This window comes from Diabrotica virgifera, chromosome 2 (genome assembly GCF_917563875.1).
Source record: "Diabrotica virgifera virgifera chromosome 2, PGI_DIABVI_V3a".
Taxonomy (NCBI): domain Eukaryota; kingdom Metazoa; phylum Arthropoda; class Insecta; order Coleoptera; family Chrysomelidae; genus Diabrotica; species Diabrotica virgifera.
The window spans coordinates 226362756-226387179 of record NC_065444.1 but is presented as its reverse complement, the minus strand read 5'-3'; the positions used below and the strand labels follow the sequence as shown (position 1 = coordinate 226387179).

Genomic DNA, 24424 nt, shown 5'->3' with positions numbered 1-24424 from the left:
ATTCAAAATAAGGTGGCTAAAAGGAACTACAACGTTAACGGGGTTTTATTATTTCATATGGTCAATGGACAACTATATATGAAAAAACCGCGGAGTGCTACCATTTAAAGGGGTGCGTTTTTGAGAAATGGGTGAATTAGTCCCTGGGCACAGGTTAAATCAGGGTGAGTTCTATGCACTCTTGGTACAAACATATCTACATAAAAATTGTTTCTGGTTAAATTTCCTATCTAAATATCACTATTTAAAGTCAATGATACTTTTTTTTACAAAAATATATTTAAAAGAAAAAGCACAAAGAAACCCAAAAGAAAGAAATTTTGTTTTTTGTCCCATAACTTTTGTCCACGAGGATATAGGTATAGACATTGCTTTACAGAAAAAAAACCTACATACTTCTTCTTTAAAATATTGTTCAGTATAGGTAATTAGGATTTATAGTTTTCGAAATATGATTTTTCAAAGTTTGCCACTCACAGCAATTTTGGGCAATTTTCCTTGTTATTTCGCAAATATTGTTCTGTAACTTTTTTCTACGTAACTCTAGGTATATACAATGGTACACGTAATAGGAATAGAAATCAATTACCTTTAAAATGGTCTACTGTGTAACGTTGTACGACTTTTTTTTAAAGAGATTATGGTTTTTCAAGCTTTTATACTTTTAACGATTTTTTATAATATAATATAAAAATAAAATAATATTATTATATAATATATTATATAATATTATATTATATATTATACCTTATTATATAATACCTAACATAAAAATATTATTTTTTACATTTTTTACGATTATTTTTGAAATGTATCATTATAACTTTTTTCTTGTACATGAATATACTATATATTGCTCAATAAAGAGGGCTTACTTTCTGTTCTTTAAAATGGTGTATCAACTATAATTAAATAATGGAAACCGGGTGATTCTTTGATATTTTTTTACCTGTATTATTTAAAAATATTTCTTTTACAAAAATTACATAAACATTAGTTTTAGAAAATCACTTTAGTTAAAATTATTTAAACGTTGACATTTAAAAAAATTTCAAAATCAATGTCGTATCTCTTCGTTAGCATTAGCTTCAATATCTTCCTCTGACACCTCAGTTATCTTAGAGTTCCCACAATTAGTACCCATGCACATGCACCCTTTGCGGAATATTGAAAAACTAATTCCTATCTTCCTACAACCGCAGTTTTTTGTACATCCTTTGGTACATTTACATTCTATTTTTTCAAGCAAAGCTTGTGGTACAGAAGCTTTTAAAATAATATTGGAATTAATCCATATTTTGAAGTTTGCCCGGCCGAGTCAAGTAGATCCAAAGTATTGCCTATAAAAAATAAGATTAAATCATAACAGACAATCACATAAAAAAGTTATAATGAGAAATTTAAAAAATCATTATAAAATCAAAAATCGTTGCAAGTACCTACTTATTACATTTTGAAAAAGCATATCTTATTCAAAGATAATCCTAGAATTTTTTATAATACACCATTTTAAAGTAAACAGAATAAGCTTTCTTTTTTATTATATGATATACATATACCTAAATGTAGAAAAAAAAGTTATAATGGGAAATTTAAAAGATAATCGTAAAAAATATAAAAACTGGTTAAAAGTATAATATTTTGAAAAAGATAACCTCTTTAAAAAAAGTCGTACAACATTATGCAGTAGAACATTTTAAAGGTAATTGACTTGTATTCCTCTTACATGTACCATTGCATATGCCTAAAGTTACGTAGAAAAAAGTTACAGAACAATATTTGCGAAATAACAAGGAAAATTGCCCAAAATTGCTGTGAGTGGCGATCTTTGAAAAATCATATTTAGAAAACTGTAAATCCTAATGACCTCTACTAAACATCATTTTAAAGAGAAAATATGTAAGTTTTTTTCTGTGAAGCAATGTCTATATCTATATGCCCGTGGACAAAAGTTATGGGACAAAAAACAAAATTTCTTTCTTTTGTGCTTCTTCGTGCTTTTTCTTTTGAATATATTTTTGTAAAAAAAAGTATCTTTGACTTTAAAAAGTTATATTTAGATAAGAAATTTAACCAGGAACAATTTTTATGTAGACGTGTTTGTACCAAAAGTGCATCGAACTCACCCTAATGTAACCTGTGCCCAGGGACTAATTCACCCATTTCTCAAAAACGCACCCCTTTAAATGGTAGCACTCCGCGGTTTTTTCATATATAAAGATTCATTGACCATATGAAATAATAAAACCCCGTTAACGTTGTAGTTCCTTTCTATAGTACATAATCAATAGCCTATTTATAGTCTGAAATACATAGTAGAAAAATATCAGATTTTTGTAGTTTTATTACAACAAAAAAAAGTTTGTACGTTTTCAGTAGTAAATTATTTAAAACGAAAAGAAAAATATGTCGACGGCATAATTATATCGAAATATGACTTAAGAAATTAAGAGGCGAATAGAAATAGGGAGACAGACAATCATTTATCAAAATGAAAAAGTTCCTATTCTACCGCGGCATAAATCTGAAATTAAGAACGAGAATATTAAGGTACGATGATTTCTCCGTTTTGTTGTACGGCATGGAAGCATGGACACTGAAAAATATACACATCAAAAACATTGAGGCAATCGAGATGTGGTGCTACAGGAGAATGTAGAAAATACCATGGACAGAAAGAGTAACAAATCAAGATGTTTTGCTGAAGATGGTAAAGGAATTCGAAGTCATAAAAACCAAACAAACGAGAAAATTGGAATATCTAGGCCGCATATTGAGAGAGGAAAAGTATTCCCTGCTAAGGCTCATAATCCAAGGAAAAATCTCGGGAAAGAGAAATGTGGGACGTAGAAGAATTTCCTGGTTGCGACATTTAAGGGAGTGGTACATGTGCAGTTCAATACAATTGTTCAGAGCTGCAGCCAACAAAGTTAAGATTGCTTTGACGGTAGCCAACCTCCAAAAAATGACGGTACTGCAAGAAGAAGATGACTTATTAACTCGTTCTTAGAATAAATTATTTTCGGATTGTTACCATACGCTGCTAGACAATTAACATTCGTGAATGTAACTAAAATGTTTGTGTGACACCGCTAACAGACTATTTAATCGCTTAGAACGCCCTACGTTACGCCACCATACTACGGTATAAATAGTTTTATTTTTGTACCGAGAACTACGGACGTTTTGGTGTAAATTTATCTTCTGCAGAGCCTTCTTGACAACAGGTAGACCTAGAAATAATACTATCGGGGGATGGCAGGAGACAGATTTGAATCAAAAAGAAACCGTAGATTTTCTCATTTTACTAATGCCATACTTTGTATTAGAGTACAAAGACTCGTTTCATACAGGTTCTCTGAACCGCATATTGGAATATTTTCCTAGCGGTGCCTTTTGATATTGTCATATCTGGGTTACAGAGAACTTGAATCGAGCCGACATTCATTTGATTTAATTTTGAAATGTAATTTAGAAAGTATTAGGGTCTCCCATTTTATACACACGACATTTGGTTTTCATTTTTATAGACATATTTTTATAGAAAGATTTTATTGACAAATTAATATAGCAAGAAGAGTTGGATTCAACATCCAACGAAAATATTGTGGAATAGTATTAGTTTTCCTTGAAAAAAAAATCATGGATTAATAAATTCTGCTGAAAAATACTTCTCTAATGACGTGCCACACAAACATATTATACTCTTCTTTTTCTTCGTGTACGAAGTCCTTTCAGAATGTTGGTTACCATCATAGCTCTCTTAATTTTATTCACTGCCACCCTAAGTAGCATGCTTGTATCAACACCATATCAATCTCGCAAGTTCTTCAACCATAAAGTTCATCTTCGGCCTGGACTGCATTTACCTGCTATTTTCCCCTGCATAATATTTTGTAGCCACCTATATTTGTCACCTTGACTATAGCAACCTATAGTCAAGCAGAGCTGATTGACCTTATACGACTGGTTGAAAACGAAAGTCAAATATTTGGTCTGCAATTAAACATATTAAAGACAAAGATCATGATAGAGGATAGACTATATAACAGCCATCCACACATAACCACAATTGATCGGTTTGACGTTGTGAGCTCATACTTATATCTGGCATCATTAATCTCCAATACAGGGTCACTACAGGAAGAAATAAAACGTAGATGTGATCTAGCCAAAGTCGCCACAGCAAAAAGGACCACAATATGGAAGGACTGTCAAATTTCAAGAGCGTTAAAGATGAGGTTGATCAACTGCTTAATATTCCCAATACTGACCCACGGATGGCAATTTTGGACCCTAAGAAATTCGGAAAAAAGAAAGATAGACGCCACTGAAATGTTCTCTTGGAGACGAATGTACGAATTCCTTGGACCGACCATAGAACAAATAATTTAATTTTAAAAGAGCTAAAAGTTAGCCAACGACTCTCCAGTAAAGTCCATCTCCAACTTTTAAAATACTTTGGACATGTTATGAGAGCAAACACAGAAAACATGAAAGGCTGATTATACAAGGAAAGGTGGAAGGCCGAAGATCACGAGGAAGATCCCCAACAAGATGGATCGATCAAATTACAGGAATATGTAAAAGACCTACGCATGAGTTAAAAGAAATGACCAAAGACAGAGATCTTTGGAGACGGACAATACACGACATTACGTCGACCACTACACTCCCTCCGGGGGGTCAGGATTAAAGAGAGAGATATTTGGGACCTCTTATTACATTTCCGAAATACTCCAGCTTGCTCTTGATATTTTTTTATAATCAGAGTAGTCTTGCTGAGACCTTCTAGTATTTTAGAGTTTCGAATCTGGTCAACCCAAGAAACTTTTAAAATTCTTTTATAGCACCACATTTCGAAAGTCTCAAGGCGAGTTAGATCAATTTTATTCACAGTCCAAGACTCGATGCCAGTTTTAGGTTTCTGTTATACAGGTTGTAACAAAAATACAGGTCATAAATGTAATCGCATATTCTGGGACCAAAAATAGTTCGATTGAACCTAACTTACCTTAGTACAAATGTGCACATAAAAAAAGTTACAGCCCTTTGAAGTTACAAAATGAAAATCGATTTTTTCCAATATATCGAAAACTATTAGAGATCTTTTATTGAAAATAGACATGTGACATTGTTATGGTAGTAGTATCTTAAGAAAAAAATATAGTGAAATTTAGACACCCCATAAAAATTTTATGGGGGTTTTGTTCCTTTAAACCCCCCCAAACTTTTGTGTACGTTCCAATTTAATTATTATTGTAGTACCATTAGTTAAACACAATATTTTAAAAACTTTTTTGCGCCTCTTAGTACTTTTTCTAAAAGTCAGTTTTTATCGAGATATTTTGAATATTTTTCAAATCCACCACATATTTGTATATGGCTAAGTACGATTATGGAGACTTGGTAATAATATGAAAATTTATTTATGATTTACATTTTTAGGTATATTTTGAACCATATTAAAAAAAAGTAATATCTCGATAAAAAGTGGCTTCTCGAAAAAATACAAAGAGGCAAAAAAGTTTTAAAAACACTGTGTTTAACTAATGGTACCGCAGTAAAAGCTTAATTGGAACATACACAAAGATTTGGGGGGTTTAAAGGAACAAAACCCCCATAAAATTGTTATGTAAACATATTAAAAAAGAAGCAGCAACTCGATAAAAACTGTCTTATCGAAAAAATACTAAAAGGCAAAAAAGTTTTAGAAATATTGAATTTAACTAATGGTACCACAATAATAATTTAATTGGAACGTACACAAAAGGTTGGGGGGAACAAAACCCCCATAAAATTTTTATGGGGTGCAAAAATTTCACTATAATTCTTTTTTAAGATGTTCCTGCCATAAGAATTCCACATGTCCATTTTCAATAAAAAATATCTAATAGTTTTCGATATATTCGAAAAAATCGATTTTCATTTTGTAACTTCAAAAGGCTGTAACTTTTTTTATGTGCATATTTGTACTAAGGTAAATTAGGTTCATTCGAACTATTTTTGGTCTCAAAATATGTGATTTAATTTATGACCTGTATTTTCGTTACACCCTGTATAATACCTTACGTATCCTTCTAAAAGCTGCTCTGGCCTGCTGTATCCTGAAACTAATTTCACCGTGACTATCTGCGTTACAATTTCACTGACATTCAAGGTAAACAATTTGATCAACTTGCTCAAGTTTGGTATTATTTGCATAATCATCTAGACGGTTTTATATTCTGTTGTTTACTTATTACGAGTATTTTGGTTTTCTGTATATTCAAAACCAGACCTCCTTCCTTACGCTCTCAACTACACTATTAATAATGTTTGCAGATCTTCTTGAGTAGAAGCTAATAGTAATGTGTCCTGTATCGTTCGCATATCGCAAATTTATTAATGACTTCATGAAAATTCTTTCGGAGTAAATGTTGAAAAGCAGGGCTGACAAGAGGCGTCCCTGCCGTACTCCTATTTAAAATTATTATATTACCTATTTAAAATTAAAGGGTTTGGTACTGAAAGGGATGGGGTTGATAAATGACATATTTATATCGTTAAAAATGTGCCCTTTGGAATAAAAAACGACGTGTTGTAGTTGTATCATTTTCACAAAACCCAATGAATGTTGCCAAATATCAGAGTCTTTTGACTGTCCAACCCCATATAATACTCCAACATCTACGCTATTGTTTAAAATCTCTGCAAATTGGCCATACTCAAACGCCAGTACGATTTAAATATTTACCGTCCGATGAAATCCGGTGTATTTCACGTCTACAGTAGTGGCCATTTCCTTAAATATTTTATAGGAAAGAAAGGCGGTTGTCAAAAGTTTAGTGCCAGAATAAACCTTGAAAGACGGCATTTTATATCAGCCGGTTGGAATTTGTTATAGTAGTGGGCAGTCGATATACGAGTAACGATAAAATACAAATTAGGAATCGGGAAAGCTTTAAGACAAGGTTGCGTGTTTATATTTTTATGAAAAGTTGGTGCTTTCTTTAGTAATAAAAATAAGATTGTTCTGAAGCGATTTTCTTATAGCATCTTAAAAAATTTCTATTTTATTGTGAATAAGCCACAATTTTACTTTAAAATAAGTTCATTTTAAAGTTATATTTCCACTTCGAAAATCATAAATTCATTGATTTGTAAAATAATGAATGGGTTGCGTGTGTGAGTCCATACTATTGTAGCAAAGAAAAGAGAGACGTTCTCACAAACAATTTATTTTACAACTGACGGCCGGTTTCGCTGTCTACACTTTTCACAGCATCTTCAGGTCCCGGTAAAAGTAAAATTAAATGCTACAAACAACAAAAAAACCAGAGTTAGTTAAGTGGTCTGGTTTAAATCAAAGGTTAATTATCAAGCCAATATCAAAATACATATATTTATATATACATATAAATACCCACATGTGCGTACGTATGGTGTGTAACCCTCACACTCACATACATGCACGCATTTATATGCAGTGGTAACAAAAGTATGTCAAGTATAAGATAATAATATACTTACTTTCCGGTATAAGGGAAGAATATAGTAGTAGTCAATATCATACTTTTTCTCTGCACTTTGCTAAAAGGAGGGTTGGTAGAGGGATAGATTTGACTGTAATATATTAACAAAATATTGGCAGGATCTTGAGGGGATTAGTAACAAAACACGACATTAAACCGACATTGTAGTGATACTCCTTTTTGTGAATTTGGACAAATAGGAAGTATAACTCATATGTTACTTGAATGCCCAATTAACAAAACAAATCAATTTTACTTGTATCAGAAACTTGTTAATATAGGAAGTCCAACCCCCATTTCAATACAAAATCTCCTACATAATATTAATGACCAAACCTTAAGAAAGATCAATCAATTTTTAACAATATTCCAAATTAAGATATAAAATAGTTAATTTGAAAAATCATATTACAATGAATTTAAAGAAGGGAATTTGGAAAAATCCAGACCCTTCGAAAATAGGATTCCCTTCCAATTACAGTCTAAATACGAGGACTGGCCAAGTACCTAAGAGGTGAAGGCCATGAAACTAAAAGAAGAAGAAGACGGGGTCGTGAATTGTAAGTTTTTTGAACGCCCTCTTCTCTTCTTCGTTTCAGCATCCATCTGGCTTGCAATTTTTAGAAGCCATGGAGGTGTTACCAGGAAGATGGTCGAATAAGTTTTTAATTAAATATGTTTTAGGAATGTTTTTAATATCTTTCAATATTTTAGATATTTTTATTAGGTTGAAAACTTTAAAACTTTGACTTTGAATAAAATGTCTTCATTTATAAATGGAAAAAATAGAACGCCCACCATACCCTTCATTAAATTTCTTTCTTTATCCGAATCAATTTTGAATTATGAAAGTTACATGCCTTCAAATTAGATTGAACTATCTTTTTTCGTCCAACATTACTGCTTCTTCTTCTTATTAGTGCTTCTTCTTCTTGTAAATCACATATTTTATACACAATATTTCCAACTATATTATTTATAATCGCAGGTCGCTATCAGAAACCAACTTAATGCATACTTTTGGTTAACTGTAGAAATAAATATTCGAATAATACACCGTTGCAAAGCCGATTAGGAGATCTTTCAAATGAGGTATACTGTTAGCTTATGTATTTGTAAAAATCGTCAATTGCGTCACTGATGACGTAATGTCCAACACATATCATCATTATCATCATTCTCTTTGCCTTATCCCTATGCGGGGTGGTCTTCCCTAATTGTATTTCTCCACACAACTCTATCTTGGGTCATATCAATGTTAATCCCCTTTACCAACATATCCTGCCTTATCGTCTCCCTCCAGGTCTTCTTTGGTCTTCCTATCCTACTCCTTCCAGGAATCTGCACTTCAGCTATTCTTCGTATTGGGTGATTCACGTCTCGACGTTGAACATGACCAAACCATCTTAACCTATGCTCTCTCATTTTGGCATCAATTGGTATCACACCTAGACTTCCCCTAATATACTCATTTCTAATTTTATCATTCTTTGTCACTCCACTCATCCATCTAAGCATTCTCATTTCCGCCACATGTATTCGTTGCTCCTCTTTCTTTTTCACTGCCCAATATTCAGTTCCGTACATCATAGCCAGTTTTATGGCTGTTTTATACAATTTTTCCTTCAGCTTCATTGGAATTTTTCTTTCACACAACACACCACTCGCTTTTTTCCACTTCATCCATCGAGCCCTAATTCTACTGCATGCATCTCCATCTATTTCTCCATTACTCTGTAATACCGATCCTAGGTACTTAAAACTATTGCTTTTCACAATCATTTCACCATCCAAAGATACCATTTTATTTGTAGTAACTCCATCTTTAAATGAACATTCCAAATACTCTGTTTTTCTCCTACTATGTTTTAAACCTTTCCCCTCCAGAGCTTGTCTCCACTGTTTTAGTTTTTGTTCTAAGTCTCTTTCACTATTTCCTATTAACACTACATCATCAGCATACATTAGGCACCATGGAATACTACCCTGTAGTTTCGCTGTTATCTTGGCCAAAACTAATGAGATTAAATAAGGACTAAGCACCGAGCCTTGGTGCAATCCTACTTTCACCTGAAATTTATCAGTCTCTTACACACCTGTTCTAACACTAGTCGTTACTCCCTCATACATATCTCTCACAATCTTTGCATATTCGCCAGGGACTCCTTTCTTATTGAGTGCCCACCACAGAATATCTCGAGTAACTCTATCATATGCTTTCTCAAGATCAATGAATACCATATGAGCGTTGGTCTCTTTATTCCTGTATTTTTCCATCAGTTGCCTTACAATGAAAATTGCATCTGTTGTTGATCTGCTCTGCATAAAGCCAAATTTATTATCGGATATTTCGGTTTCTTCACGTATCCGTCTATCAATTACTTTCTCCCATATTTTCATGGTGTGGCTAAGTAGTTTTATAGCCCTGTAATTTGTACATTGTTGTATGTCTCCCTTGATTTTGTAGACAGATACTAATATACTGCTTCTCCATTCGTCTGGCATTTGTCCAATTTCCATAATTCTATTAAATAGACCTGCTAGCCAACTTATTCCTGTTTCTCCCAATGCTCTCCATACTTCCCCAGGAATATCATCTGGTCCGACTACTTTTCTTTTCCTTATTTTTTGAAGCGCTTGAGCCACTTCCTCGTTTGTTATTCTGGTAACCATTGCTGTTACTGTCTCCGTTAACTCCACAGGCTGTCTGTCAAATTCTTCATTTAATAAACTGTCAAAATACTTTATCCATCTCTTTTTAACATCCTTCTCATGAATTAGTATTTTGTTACTTTCAACTCGGATACATCTAATCTGATTAAAATCTCTTGCTTTCTTTGCTCTCTGTTTGGCTATTTTATATATCTTTGCTTCGCCTTCCCTGGTATCAAGTTGATCGTATAGGTTTGAATACGCTTCTGCTTTAGCTTTTTCTACTGCTATTTTCGCTTCCTTTTTGGCGACCATATAGTTTTGAAGACCTATGTCCGATCTGGTTTCTTGTCACTTTTTATATAATTTTCCCTTCTGTTTTATTTTTCCTTGTACTTCATTTGACCACCACCAAGTCTCTTTATCCTCAAACTTCTTTCCTGACGTTTTGTAATATCCAACACATATATTATAGTGATTATGGCTATTTAAAAATTAAAATTGCGTGTTTTATTTTTTTTTATTCGTCTGTTTCTGAAATAATTAATTTATTCCATACGTTTGCATCATACTGTATGTAACGAGTTTTCAACCAAACTGTAAAACAGCCAAATACAGTCAAAACAATAATTTCCATGTTGTGTTTCTCTTTATAACCTAACTGTTGACTGAATATGGGAGACTTAATCTTTGATTATATTGTGCACATACGCCAAAATTGGAAGATCAAATTTCAATATAATGTCCTGTTACAAACAATGATGTTTACAGAAATATGAACACATCTTACACTTTGTCAGTATATGATTTTCCCTATAGCTGGAATAAATATTTACTGTCTATTATCTACCATGCTTCTCTAGAGTAACAAATTAGCAACTTTTTCTAGAAGTATTGGTTGGATCCATGGATTATACCTATGGTTGATACAGTATAAACAACGTTGCGCGTAATCCGCGTCATAGCAAGTGGCGTCACACATGATTCCATCACAAAATATTTAAGTCGTAGTTCTGTTTCTTGTTAGAATCGATTAGTCAAGTACACTGGAATTCATGGACATAATAAGGATAGACAAGGCATATTGAACAAAATAGCGTAACCAGTAGCGTAACAAACTCAGCCGGGGCCCCCCAGAAACACAAGAAATGGGACCCCCTATAAAAATCAAAATTACTAAATGAAACTTTTGTAACAAAAACTTATATGGTGTTATAGCCCAGTTTTTTTATAGCCTTTTTTCTATTCGAAATGTCGAATAAAGGCCTCTCCCATTTCTCGCCATTCATTTCTGTTGTGTGTGAGGCGTTTCCACATTGGTCCTGCGACTCTTCTGATGTCATCGCTCCAGCGCATTTGAGGTCTTCCTCTTGGTCTCTTCGCTTCGTACGGTCGCTAGTTTCCAACTTCCTTTCTCCATCTACCATTTTCGAGACGTTCGTTGTGTCCAGCCCATTTCCATTTTAATTTAGCCGCTTGTTCCACGGCATCCCTTACTTTTGTTTGGTTTCGGGTTGCTTCGTTTGTTTGCCGATCTATGAGTGAGATACCAAGCATCTGTCGTTCCATGGCTCTTTGAGTTTTTCTAATCTTGTCCATGTTCATTTTTGTGAATGTCCAGGTTTGAGCTCCGTAAGTGAGAACGGGAAGGATACAAGAATCGAACACTTTGGTTCGAAGGTATTGTGGTATATTTTTGTCTTTTAGTATATATGAGAGTTTTCCGAATGCAGCCCATCCCATTCTTACTCGTCTGCTTATTTCGGTAGTTCGGTTTTCTTTGTTTACCTTGATATTATGACCTAGATATATATATTCTTTTACATGTTCCACTTTTGTTCCTTGGATGGTTATCGTTGGTTGATCATCTTTGTTCGACATTAGCTTAGTTTTGCTCAAGTTCATTTTTAGTCCTTTTTTTAAGGATTCTCTATGAAGCTAATCGATCATCACCTTCAGTTCTTTCCAGCTGTCGGCTATTAGTACCACGTCATCTGCATATCTTAGGTGGTTTAAATACTTTCCATTTATCGAGAGTCCCTTTGTTTCCCAATTTAATGATTTAAAGATGTCTTCAAGTGCGGCAGTAAATAGTTTTGGAGATATGGTGTCTCCCTGTCTTACTCCTCGGTTGATTTTGATTGGCCTAGTTTTCATGTCGTTATCCATCGTGACTACCATCTCAGCATGTTTGTATATATTATGTATTAATATCCTATATCTAGAATCGATTCTGCTATTGACCAGTGCTTCCTCAATAGCCCATAATTCTATGCTGTCAAAAGCTTTTTCGTAATCTATAAATGCTAAGCAGATTGGTAAATTGTATTCGTTAACTTTTTCTATTAGAACCTTTAGTATGTGAAGATGGTCGCATGTACTGAAGCCTTTTCTAAAACCGGCATATTTCAGACTTCGATTTTTCTCTATCACTTCTTCTATATGGTCTTCTTGCTGTTTTCTAATATCTTCTTTTATCTGTTTTCGTATGGCTCGGTTAAGTTCCTTGTATTCTGTGGTTGTTTCGTGACAAGAGCTCTCTTCGTTGTTTCAGCATATTCTGCGATTCTGCACTTATTTTGGATTTTTTATTTTTATGACGGGTCGCTATTTCAGAGCTGGTATTCAATAGTTCTTTTGTTATAACTGAGTTAATTTTATTTATGCTGAGTTGTTCTAGATTCAGTGCTTGGGCGGTTTTTAATTTACTAGCATATTTTTCTTTATCGGCTTTTAGCTTTTCTGTATCTATTTGTGTCGTGTTCTTAAAGTTAGTTCTACGTTTGCTATACCCAATTCTTAGTTTAGCTCTAACCATTCTATGATCGCTTCCCAGAGAGACCGAATTTATTACTGTTACATCTTCTACGATATCTTTCTTGTTAAACATGATGTAATCAATTTCGTTCCGTGTTTTTCCGTTTGGTGATAACCACGTCCACTTCCTTTGCGGTTTTTTCTTATAAAATGTGTTCATTGCAAAATATTTGTTGCTATGTAGGAAGTTCACAAGGGTTTCTCCTCTATCATTTCTAGCCCAGTTAATGAACTTGAAATATGGCGATACCGTGTAATTTTCAGTGTCACCTCCGAAGTGGTCAAGTCAATATTTTCAGGTTATTTGCGAGTGAAAATGTTTATTTTCCACAAAAAAAAACACGTTTTCAGGCATAGTTTCGCAAATAATTCAAAAAGTAAGTATTTGATCGAAAAGATATTCTTACAAAAAATATAGATTATAAAAAAATAAAAAAAAAATGAAGTCTATCGACCCAGTAAAAGTAAAGTTGTAGCTCATGAAACATTGTTCTTATTGGTCCAATTGCAAATCGAATATTTCAACGTGAAATTAGCAAAAAATGAACCACTTTCTGGGCAAAACTAATTACAATTTTTTAAAGTGTTCAAAAACGCTTTATTTTTATTTTTATATGGCCTGTAAGTTTCACCTGTTCAAAGTGCTTATTTTTGAAAGGGCTTGAACGAGTTAATAATCACGAGTATAAATAAGCAAATTTTGAACAGTCATATTTTAACCAATTTTTGTCTTAGAGAAAATCAAAAATAAAACCAAAATATTTATAAAAGCAAAACCTACATTTCTTTACTCTTTGAGATTTTTCGCATCACTAATACTTTTTGAAAAAAGGGCATTTTTCTAAAGTGAAAAAAAAATTTTACTATAAAACCAAAATTTTTTCAGAAATAAGTACTTTGAATCGGTTAAACTTACAGATCATAATAATATAAACAACACATATAAAAAGTAAGTACGTGGTAAAGCTCTTACAATTAATTTTATTTTGGGTACTAAATAGGGGAAGATTTTCACAATTTTTTTTTACTAAAAAAAGGGACCAACTTTATTTTGAACGTAACTCTCTTAGTTCTCATGCTAAAAACTTTTATTATAAAAAATAAAAACAAAGCTTTTTTTTAACATTTTTTTTGTTATTTCACGTTGAAATATTCTATTGGAATTTTACGAATAAGATCAATTTTTCATGAGCCACAACTTTGTTTTTACTGTATCGATAGGTTCATGAATACGCCATTTTTTTTTTGTTCTTTATAAGCTACATTTTTGCTAACAATAATTTTTCGAGATTTTTTCGATAATATTTAATTCAATAAAATACTATTTTTCAAGTTATTTGCGAAAAACCGCCTGAAAACGTGTTTTTTTTTTTTTTTTGTTGAAAAATAAACAATTTCACTCGCAAATAACTCGAATAGTATTGACTTAGATGAAGAAACTATATAGACAAATGTTCCTTAAAATTATTAGTCAATTTATCCATTTCCGGACTTATTTTAATCGTATATTTTTCACCCCCAGAAAGGGGTGAATTTCACTCCCAAGTAAAAAGAAACAACGGCACAAGTCCAACTTTGAAGTGGATGGCAAGTAGAACCTAAATCCAAATTGTCAATCAAAGCCATCGTAACTCCGATAATTACACACCAAAACGGTCATTTACTAGACTACTTAGTAAGTGTATTCATGCAGTATTTATGACAACTTACATTTTTCATCTTTATTGGTATAGAATAAAATAGAACAAAAATTAATAAATGATTACATAGTGTTATTCTATGAGATGAACTACTTTCTTCGTGCACTACTATCAGCTAATATATCTACAATTTTATTAGTACATATCTATCTGATGGGCCACTTGATTTTCAATACTACGCTGCTTCAAAAACGTTGCGGATGTATGCGTAAAAAATATAACAATACCACATTTTACATATATTAGACGATAAGATGGGACCCCTGACATATTGGGGCCCCCCGCAAGCTTCATGCTGCAGGGGCCTCTGTTACGCCTCTGAGCGTAACGCGCGGACAGTCGATCGGTGGTCTATCTATATCTTTTAACCAAGCGATCCCGCGCATGTGGTAGACAAAGATGGCTAGACCACTTAAAGTAAAAATTGACTGATGACAACCTCGATATCGGCGTTACACCTCGATGCACAGAGCGGGCTATACCTTACCTAGTCCATTTTTATTATTCTATTTTATCTTGCTGGAATTACTTTAACGTAAAATTGTTACTTAATTCTTAGTTTCTATTTATAATATTTTTATTTATTTACTTACATTGAATATTAATTTGTTTTGTTGTATAATCCACTGCAATAATTATCTGATATATTTGATTTAAAGTGAATTCAAGAATTTTTTATAATTTGGCAACAACGTGAACTTGGTACAACGGTATCTATACCGTACCAAGCATATGTAACTCAAATTTAAAATTGTGCAACATTTGTAATTTCTGTAGCACTTTATGCGGAAATTTTTAAATCACAGGTGTATAATAATATATATCCTAAATAATATCGAATATATTATATCGTAAATAAGTTGCGAAATATAACATATTAGATAGGTTAAAACACGATTAGCAAATACAATATCGATTCGAAGGATTTGTGGATTTAGTCCAGAGTAATAAGATTTTTCTCGTGACACATCTCTCTCCAGGCCGAAACCAAATTTTTTTAAGTAGAATGGACACATATGTATATTAATAACCTTTATGTTTCCTGCAGCCGATTTTGATGATATACATAGTTATAAACAAATGAAGATCAAAAAACGGTAAATTTTCGCTTTTTTCGTCTAAAAACAAAAAGTTAAGCATTTTAAACAAATTTATGAGTAAGACACTAAATCGTCTAAAAAATTTCAATATGGCGTTCGCTGAATATGTCCATCCTTATTGGTTACTTAGAAAATTGCAAAATAAATCATAAATTTTGAGTTTTTATAAATATCTTTAACGTATGTAAAAATTAACTTAGAACCTTCTTATTACACGAATTGCTGAGACTTCTGGTGCTTAAATTATATTTTAAATTTCAAAGCAATTGGTCAAATAGTTTAAAAGTTATTTAGTTTGTTTATCCCAAATTCATTTTTTTTTTTAACATTATAAGTCAGAAAATTATGAGGTTGCACTAAGACTTCTGACAGTTTATGGAAGAAGAACATTTATATTATTGACTTAATTACAAAAAAAATGACAAAAAGTAATTTTAAACAGTGTAAAATTATTTTGCAAAAACACGTCGATTTTTTGTTTACTTATAAACAATTAGAATAGCTTTTTAACCGTTACCTGTAGAAAAATTATTTTTTTATATTTGGAAAGACTGAATTTTTATACACATTTAGAAAGAAAAACAATTGTCCTACGACAATTAGGGATGAAGTTAACCCCCCTTTTTTTTAATTCACATGTTTTTGCAAAATAATTTTTCAGTTTTTAGAATGATTTTTTTTTTAATTAAATTAATAGTATAAATCTTCTTCTTTCATAAAATATCCAAAGTATTAGTGTAACTTCATCATTTTCTGACTTATAGCGTTGCAAAAAAAATTAATTTGGGAAAAACAAATTAAATACCTTTTAAACTATTAGACCAATTATTGCTTTGAAATTTAGGGTATGATTTAAGCACCAGAAGTCTCAGCATTACGTGTAATAAGAACGTTCTAAGTAAATTTTTACATAAGTTATGAATATTTACATAAACTCAAAATTTATGATTTATTTTGCAATTTTCTAAGCAACCAATAAGGATAGAGATATTCAGCGAACGCTATATTGAAGTTTTTATACGATTTATGAGATTCTCACTCTCAAACTTGTTTTAAATACTTAACTTTTTGTTTATATACGAAAAAAACGAAAATTTACCGTTTTTTGATTTTCATTTGTTTATAACTATGTATATCAACAAAATCGGCTGCAGGAAACATATAGGTTACTAATGTAGATATTCATACCACTAAAAAAAATTGGTTTCGGCCTGGAGGGGGTTGCTTCACCAACAGGATATTTTTTTTCCTTATTTCTCTGAACTACTTGTAGAAAAATATGCCTCTTTTTGGTTTAAAATTGTGTTTGTTGGTTGTTCATTCTTAATATGGCTGTTCTGATTTATTAAATAATTTTACGAGCTATTCAAAGTTTTTTGGGAACATGTACAAGTTTGGCCTATATTTTTATATTAGTTTGTATGATTTATACAATACCGTTTTGTTTCAGGGTCTTCCAGTAAATCAAAATATGTCGTCGGGCATTATAATCAGTACTCACAGTTTAGTTCTACAAAAAGTTACTAGATATCAGAGTGGTTCATATACATGTCTAGCCGCAAATCCTAGAGGAGAAACCATGAGCGATCCTGTGAATTTAAGGGTTCGATGTAAGTATGACGATATAATAATGTATTTCTATTTGAAAAGGTCCTTATTAGACCTGGATCCAAAAAAAAGTTGATTAATAGCAAACTAAAAATTTGTTAATAGCTTAACGGTGTCTAATCGGACAAACTTTGATGTACGGTATCAAATTTTTTTTGGTACGCGGGATCCAGGCCTATATGCCACCTAAAGTTGGACTAAGACAGTATTAAACGGTATTTTTTAAATATTGGCATGTATGTATGTAATTACACACTATTGGCAGTTATGTAAAAATTATTAATATTATTGATGAAAAATGATAAAGGAGATGTGAAAACGAGATTGTATCACTGGACCAATTACATCCAACGCAATCCCGCAACCCACAGAAGTCAGTCATTAACCAGATAGACTCTCAGAGGTCCAACCTTACACAAGAAAATAGAGAAAGACTACAACCAATAGTAGAATCTATAGTGTCCAAGATCGAAAAAATATTCCTCTAAGAGACCAGCGTGATGGTGGTCTTCTGCTTCTGGACGAAGATGCTGGACCTAGCAATGAGGGAGTTGTTAAGGTTTAAAATCGCATCAAGAGATGAGACTCTTAAACAACGCCTATCCACAGCATCTTCCCGAGCAACATACATTAGTAGCACTAGTCAAAATCAATTGATAACATGTGATGAATAAATAATTGAACAAGTAATGAATCAGGTTCAAAGTGCAAATGATTACTCTGTCATATTTGACGAAACGACCTACGTATCCCATTGGAACAGCTTTCTCTAAATTTGAGATACATGCACAATAACAACACTCGTAAAGACTTTGTCAATTTCATTGACGCTTATGAGAACATAAAAATAATTAGTGAAAATCAAGAAAAAGGAGAAAAACAACGCCTGAGAGGAGAAGCCTTGGGAAAAATAGTATTAAACTTGTTGAAAGAACTGCACTCGGATTAGAAGAAATGTGTAGGAATCGGTACTGACAGTTGTAGCGTAATGAGCTCTGAAGCAGTCGGTGCAGTAGCAGGAATAAAAAAGGTCGCAACAAATGCAGTTAGATGTCCTTGCCGCCTGAATCATATTTTAAACAACTCCGTTTCAACATCTATTAATGTACCATCTGAAACATAGTGGGAACAATGAAGCCAATAATAGCATTTTTTAACATGCCAGCCAAGAGAAATACAGTTTTTAAAACTGAAACTTGAACAAAATTTAACAAGTTTTTACAGAAAAGATGGGTTGAGCGCCATGAAAGCGTAATACGGTTCAGATCTGACATTTTACATATAATTGAAGCACTAATATCTACCTCAACATGGAAGGATCCCAAAACTGCTACACTTGCATCAACTTTGCTTAATTCTTTATGCGCATCTGAGTTTCTAGTGTCAATGATGTCACTGATTGACCTACTAAAATTAACATTGCCACTAAGCCGAATTTTAGGTTAATTATTAGAATGAGGACAGGTCATTGTGCTACTCCAGTTCACCTATTCAGGATAGGAGTAAAAGATGACCCATATTGTGACTGTGGCCGAGTTGGGTCTTTAAATCATCTGATTTTTGAGTGCCCTATAAATATGTCACCCAATTTTGACCTATATAAAGAATTAGCCAAGACAAATATCCCTACTCCCATTGAAATTTGCCTACTTATGTCCAACCTTAATCCACGTAGGATTAACCTGATCCTTAAATTCCTTAACTTAGCCAAACTTAATTTATAAATTAATCAATTCCCAAATTTGAATTAAAAAAATTAAGAAGATAAAGATATAAAAAGATATTGGACCTCCAAATGATAAAAGCCTTAACCCTTATGGTATAATATTGCCTTTCCTGTAGGGACTGTCTGGCCCTATACGAATATGTTCCTGCTAATATATATTTAAAAAAATTGAGGCTTTAACATATATATTTGGAAATATTCGACTGCCCAGAGCAAGACAAGAGTATTTCCCTGTTGTAAGCTGGGCGAATTATCCCGAGGGATATAACCCAATAAAGGAAGAAGAAGAAGAAGAAGACTTTTAGGTTAAAATTTACTGATTTTTCGTTACTATGGTCTATTTTTAAACCAAGGGGAGTAATTCAAACTTACCGCGCCGTAATGCTTATTTGTAATTGGTCCAACCTTAGACAAGTTTACTCCACTGTTATGAAATTTTACTCCATAAAGTCCTCACGTATATTATAAACCAGCGACTCTAGCCACTAGCAGAAAATATTATTGGAGAGTATCAGACATTGGAACAAATATTTACAGTCAAACAGATCTTGAGCAAATTATGGGAACACGATATTGATGTTCACAACATGTTTGTAGACTTCAAACAGGCATACGACTCAGTCAAAAGGAACAAACTTTACTATATATTGGCTCAATTGGCAATACCACACAAGCTAATAAGACTCATTAAAGCCACAATGGATGCAACTCAGGCATGTGTACGAATATAAAACCACCGGACAGACTTTTTCAAAATTTCACAGGGACTTAAGCAGGGAGATGGGCTGGCCCCAACATTGTTTAACCTGGCACTGGAGTATGCGGTTAGGCAAATGCAAACTGGACGAGGAAACCTACTGACCAACCGAACGGTTCAACTGGCCGCTTATGCCGATGATATTAATATGAGTAGAACATCAACAGGAGCACAGGAAACATAAGAGAGTTAAAACACAAACAAAAATGCTAGGTCTGGAAATTAACACAGAAAAAACAAAAATAATGACTCAGACGAGAAGAAATATAGTCCCACAAAACATTATATATGAAGATGACACAAAACATTATACATGAAAACGGAATTTTTAGAAGTCGTTACAACAACGAATTTTATCAACTTTATAAGGAAGCACCCCTGTCAGACTTCATTAGAATACAAATATTGCAATGGGCCGGATATGTGATAAGAATGGGAGAGGATAGGCTACCAAAAATAGCACTGATACCATTCAGATCATATAGTAAGTCAAATAAATATTTACGTGAATTTGAAATATATGCTGATATAGCACATAATATTTAAGTAGCTGCCCCGGTATTACACAATGCAAATACTCCATAAACATCACACAAACTTCAACAAATAAACCTGTGTGTTCGGTGAACATATTCGAAAATTATCAAACACAGTTCCATATATGAATTCGGAACGCATCCGCGTTGCGAAACAATTATGCATTTAATTGCATACCACACTTATTTCGTAGTCATGACAACGACTGTGGCACGCCGCGCCGCCGGTACTAAAACACACACTTGCCACCTGCCTCCGACTTTTTCACTTCCGTCAATGGCCGCTTTGTGATGTCGAATGCAATAGCGTCATTAATGTGAAGTAATGAGTACCGAAGTCGCAGGTAACAAGTGCACGAGTTGCAGTTGGGCCCTAATTAAATTTTAATCAATTAAAAAAGAATTTTCATTTGGACGTTCATTTCCACTTGCTACCGCATGAGTTTTTTAGACAAGGCGAAAACGGCGGGTTCGTCGGAGAAAATATTCCCATGAGATTTTTTTGCATAATCACGTTCGTAAGACATCCCAGAATAAGGTTCAAGAAGTCGCCCACGGGAAAAGTGGGCCAAATTTTTTTAACAATTTTTTTTTAATCAAATTGAAAAAATCAATATTTTTGGCCCGGACAATTTTTTTTTTTTTAATATTTTGGACCATTTTGGACAAAAAAGATCTCTTATAATTTTTCTCTAAAGTTGATCGTTTTCGAGGTATAAACAATTTAAAATTGAAAAAAACGAAAAATGGCGATTTTCAAGGCTTAATAACTCTGTTAAAAGTTATTATTATGAAAATCAGAAAGTGACTAAATCAAAGTTTAAAGCTGTCCCTACAAGATCCTGGAGAAATTTTTGTCGTTATTTTATTACTAAGCTGTTATTTTTAATTATTAACAATAAGCCGTAAGATCGTATTGACGTAGCTGTAAATGTGAGTGCGAGTAAGATGCACTGCCGGAATGGCATCTCTCTTGCACTCACCATAGACGGGCGCCTGATACGTGCAGGCGCTAATTATTTTTAGTTAAAAATAACAGCTTAGGAATAAAATAATGACAAAAATTTCTCCAGGATCTTGTAGGGGGTGCTTTGAACTTTGATTTAGTCACTTTCTGATTTTCATGGTAATAACTTTTAACAGAGTTATTAAGCCTTGAAAATCGCCATTTTTCGTTTTTTTCAATTTTAAATTGTTTATACCTCGAAAACGATCAACTTTAAAGAAAAATTATAAGAAATCTTTTTTGTCCAGAATGGTCCAAAAAAACCTAAAAAAATTTGTCCGGGCCAAAAATATTGATTTTTGAAATTTGATTAAAAAAAAATTGTTAAAAAAAATTTGGCCCACTTTTCCCGTGGGCGACTTCTTGAACCTTATTCTGGGATGTCTTGCAAACGTGATTATGTAAAAAAATCTCATGGGAATATTTTCTCCGACGAACCCGCCATTTTCGCCTCATCTATTTGGAAATATCAAAATAATTTGTATTGTCAATGTGTTGAATATTTATACGTAGTTTCAAAAGTTATGAGTCACCCAAAATTTTCACTATCATTTACTATTTTCAAAAAATACTGCTATTCGCTCGGTGTGATACCTAGCGTCGTTACCTGACATTTTTGGGGACAAGAATTTGAAATTAATCTTAAGATAAATACAGGGTGATTGATTAGTAGGGTAAAGGTCAATAGCTCCGCTATAGTAATAGATAGCAATAAAAGTTAATAACAAAAAGTTTAGCCACCTTTGAGCTTCACATTACAAAATTAGTTAGAATGTTACAGGGTGTTCGATAAGACAGTGGCAGACCAAACTTTTGTTTTTTTTAAATGGAACACCCTGTATTTTATTTTATATTTAAAATCTCCTTAACTGTACCATCACAAAAATATAAAGGTTTGTAATGTTATACAGGGTATTTACAAAGTTATAACCAATTTTGTATGAAAATCGTAACAAGTTCAACTCCCTGTATAAATAAAAATAAGCACAACAGCAATGGTCTATTAATGCCATATTTTTTTATTTATTGTCAAATTTTTTAAGAATTATTGATATTGCTAATTTGCTTTATATCAAATACAGGGCAATAATCAAATATAGAGTCAAAACGCAAGTACATTATTTTCTCAGTAATGCTAAATAGAACACCCTGCATTTTATATCATTATTGGCAAGTAACATTAACGTACTTTAATTTTAATATAACATTCCCTATGCCCAAATTTATTAGTTTTCGAGATATTTTCATTTTTCAGAGCAAATTATTATTTTAGGTGTATAAATTGATCAAGTTTTAAGTAAGCCATGACTGAATTGACAATTGAAGATTACCGATTATCAATCCGGTAATCAATGTAACACTGTAGCAAATAAAGAAATAAAAATAATTTATTAGTAATACATTTTACAAACAAAAACACAACCACTACATGCAACATTTTTGAAACAATTAAAAACTATCTTTTTATGTAAATGCAACAAATAAACAAAGAAAATTAGTAAAAAATTTTACAATAAAACACACAAACACAAAATACAATATTTTGTGAAGACAATTAAACACTACTTTTGTATGTAAATGTAACAATGTAACAAATAAAGAACGAAACATAATTTATCAGTAATACATTTTGCAAAAAAAATGTTTGAAAAAATTAGAAGCTACTTTTAATAAAATATTTTTAATATTTACTTCCATAAGGTGTTCAAAATTATCTCCTAACACATTTATGTACGCCTAAAAACAATCATTGAATGAGCTACTTACTCTACGGAGCATTTGTAAATTAACACATCGAAATACACTTTGTATTCTATTTTTCATCTCATCCTTTGTTGTTGGAGGTATTTTATAAACTTCATTATTAACGTAACCCCAAAAAAATCAGTCCAGTTTATTAAATTCTGGTGATTTGGGTGGCCACGCTACTGGTCCCTTGAAAAATGAAACTATCTCGAAAACTAATAAATTTGGGCATAGGGAATGTTATCTAAAAATTAAAGTACGATAATGGTACTTTCCAATAGTGATATAAAATACAGGGTGTTCCATTTAAAATTACTGAGAAAATAATGTACTTGCGTTTTGACTCACCCTGTATTTGATATAAAGAAAATTAGCAATATCGACCATTCTTGAAAATTTTGACAATACGGTAAAAAATATGGCATTAATAAACCATTGTTGTTTTGCTTATTTTTATTTATACAGGGAGTTGAACTTGTTACGATTTTCATATAAAATTGGTTATAACTTTGTAAATACCCTGTATAACATAACAAACCTTTATATTTTTGTAATGGAGAAGTTAACAGAATTTCGAATTTAAAATAAAATATAGGGTGTTCCATTTAAAAAAACAAAAGTTTGGTCTGCCACTGTGTTATCGAACACCCTGTAACATTCTAACTAATTTTGTGATGTGAAGCTCAAAGGTGACTAAAATTTTTGTTATTAACTTTTATTGCTACCTATTACTATAGCGGAGCTATTGAGCTTTACCCTACTAATCAATCACCCTGTATATATTGTAAAGTTAAAAATTATTAATGATAATTTTTTATTAAACGATATTTTACCAATGTATGTATAAAATGGATGTAGTAATAATAGTCCAGGGTAATAAGGATTTTCTCGGGATACTCAAAGATCCAGATAACTGACTACTTTTTTAGTTATTGTAGACCTGTAGGAAGAAAACCTACCTGTTTCCTGCCTAGAGTTCGCGTCCGTTTTTTAATTATTAACAATTTAGTGCAAAATCGCGATTTTTTCGATTTTTTGCACTCCATTCAAAAACTAAATAGTTGACATAAAATTACAAAATTCAGTTTTTTAGAACATTGATAAACCTTCAAAATGACAATTTTTGAAAGATAAAAAGTTAATTGGTGGCTATGCAATTTGCAAAATAAGTGAAAATCGTTATTTGTTATTAACTTTTACTAAACTACTTTAGAACTTTAGTGTTTTGCCCAAAGTTGGATATTGGGGTACTTAACAAACCC

General features: G+C 32.4%; 1 protein-coding gene across 2 annotated transcripts in view; it reads left to right on the top strand.

The window, feature by feature from the left end:
- The window catches only part of LOC126880447 (synaptogenesis protein syg-2-like), an 832444-nt gene that overhangs the window by 710544 nt on the left and 97476 nt on the right, over positions 1-24424 (top strand). For both annotated transcript variants that reach the window (XM_050644308.1, XM_050644310.1), the window contains one exon: positions 17234-17393. In XM_050644308.1, coding sequence (XP_050500265.1) covers positions 17234-17393 — 160 coding nt within the window. The remainder of the gene's footprint in view (positions 1-17233; positions 17394-24424) is intronic.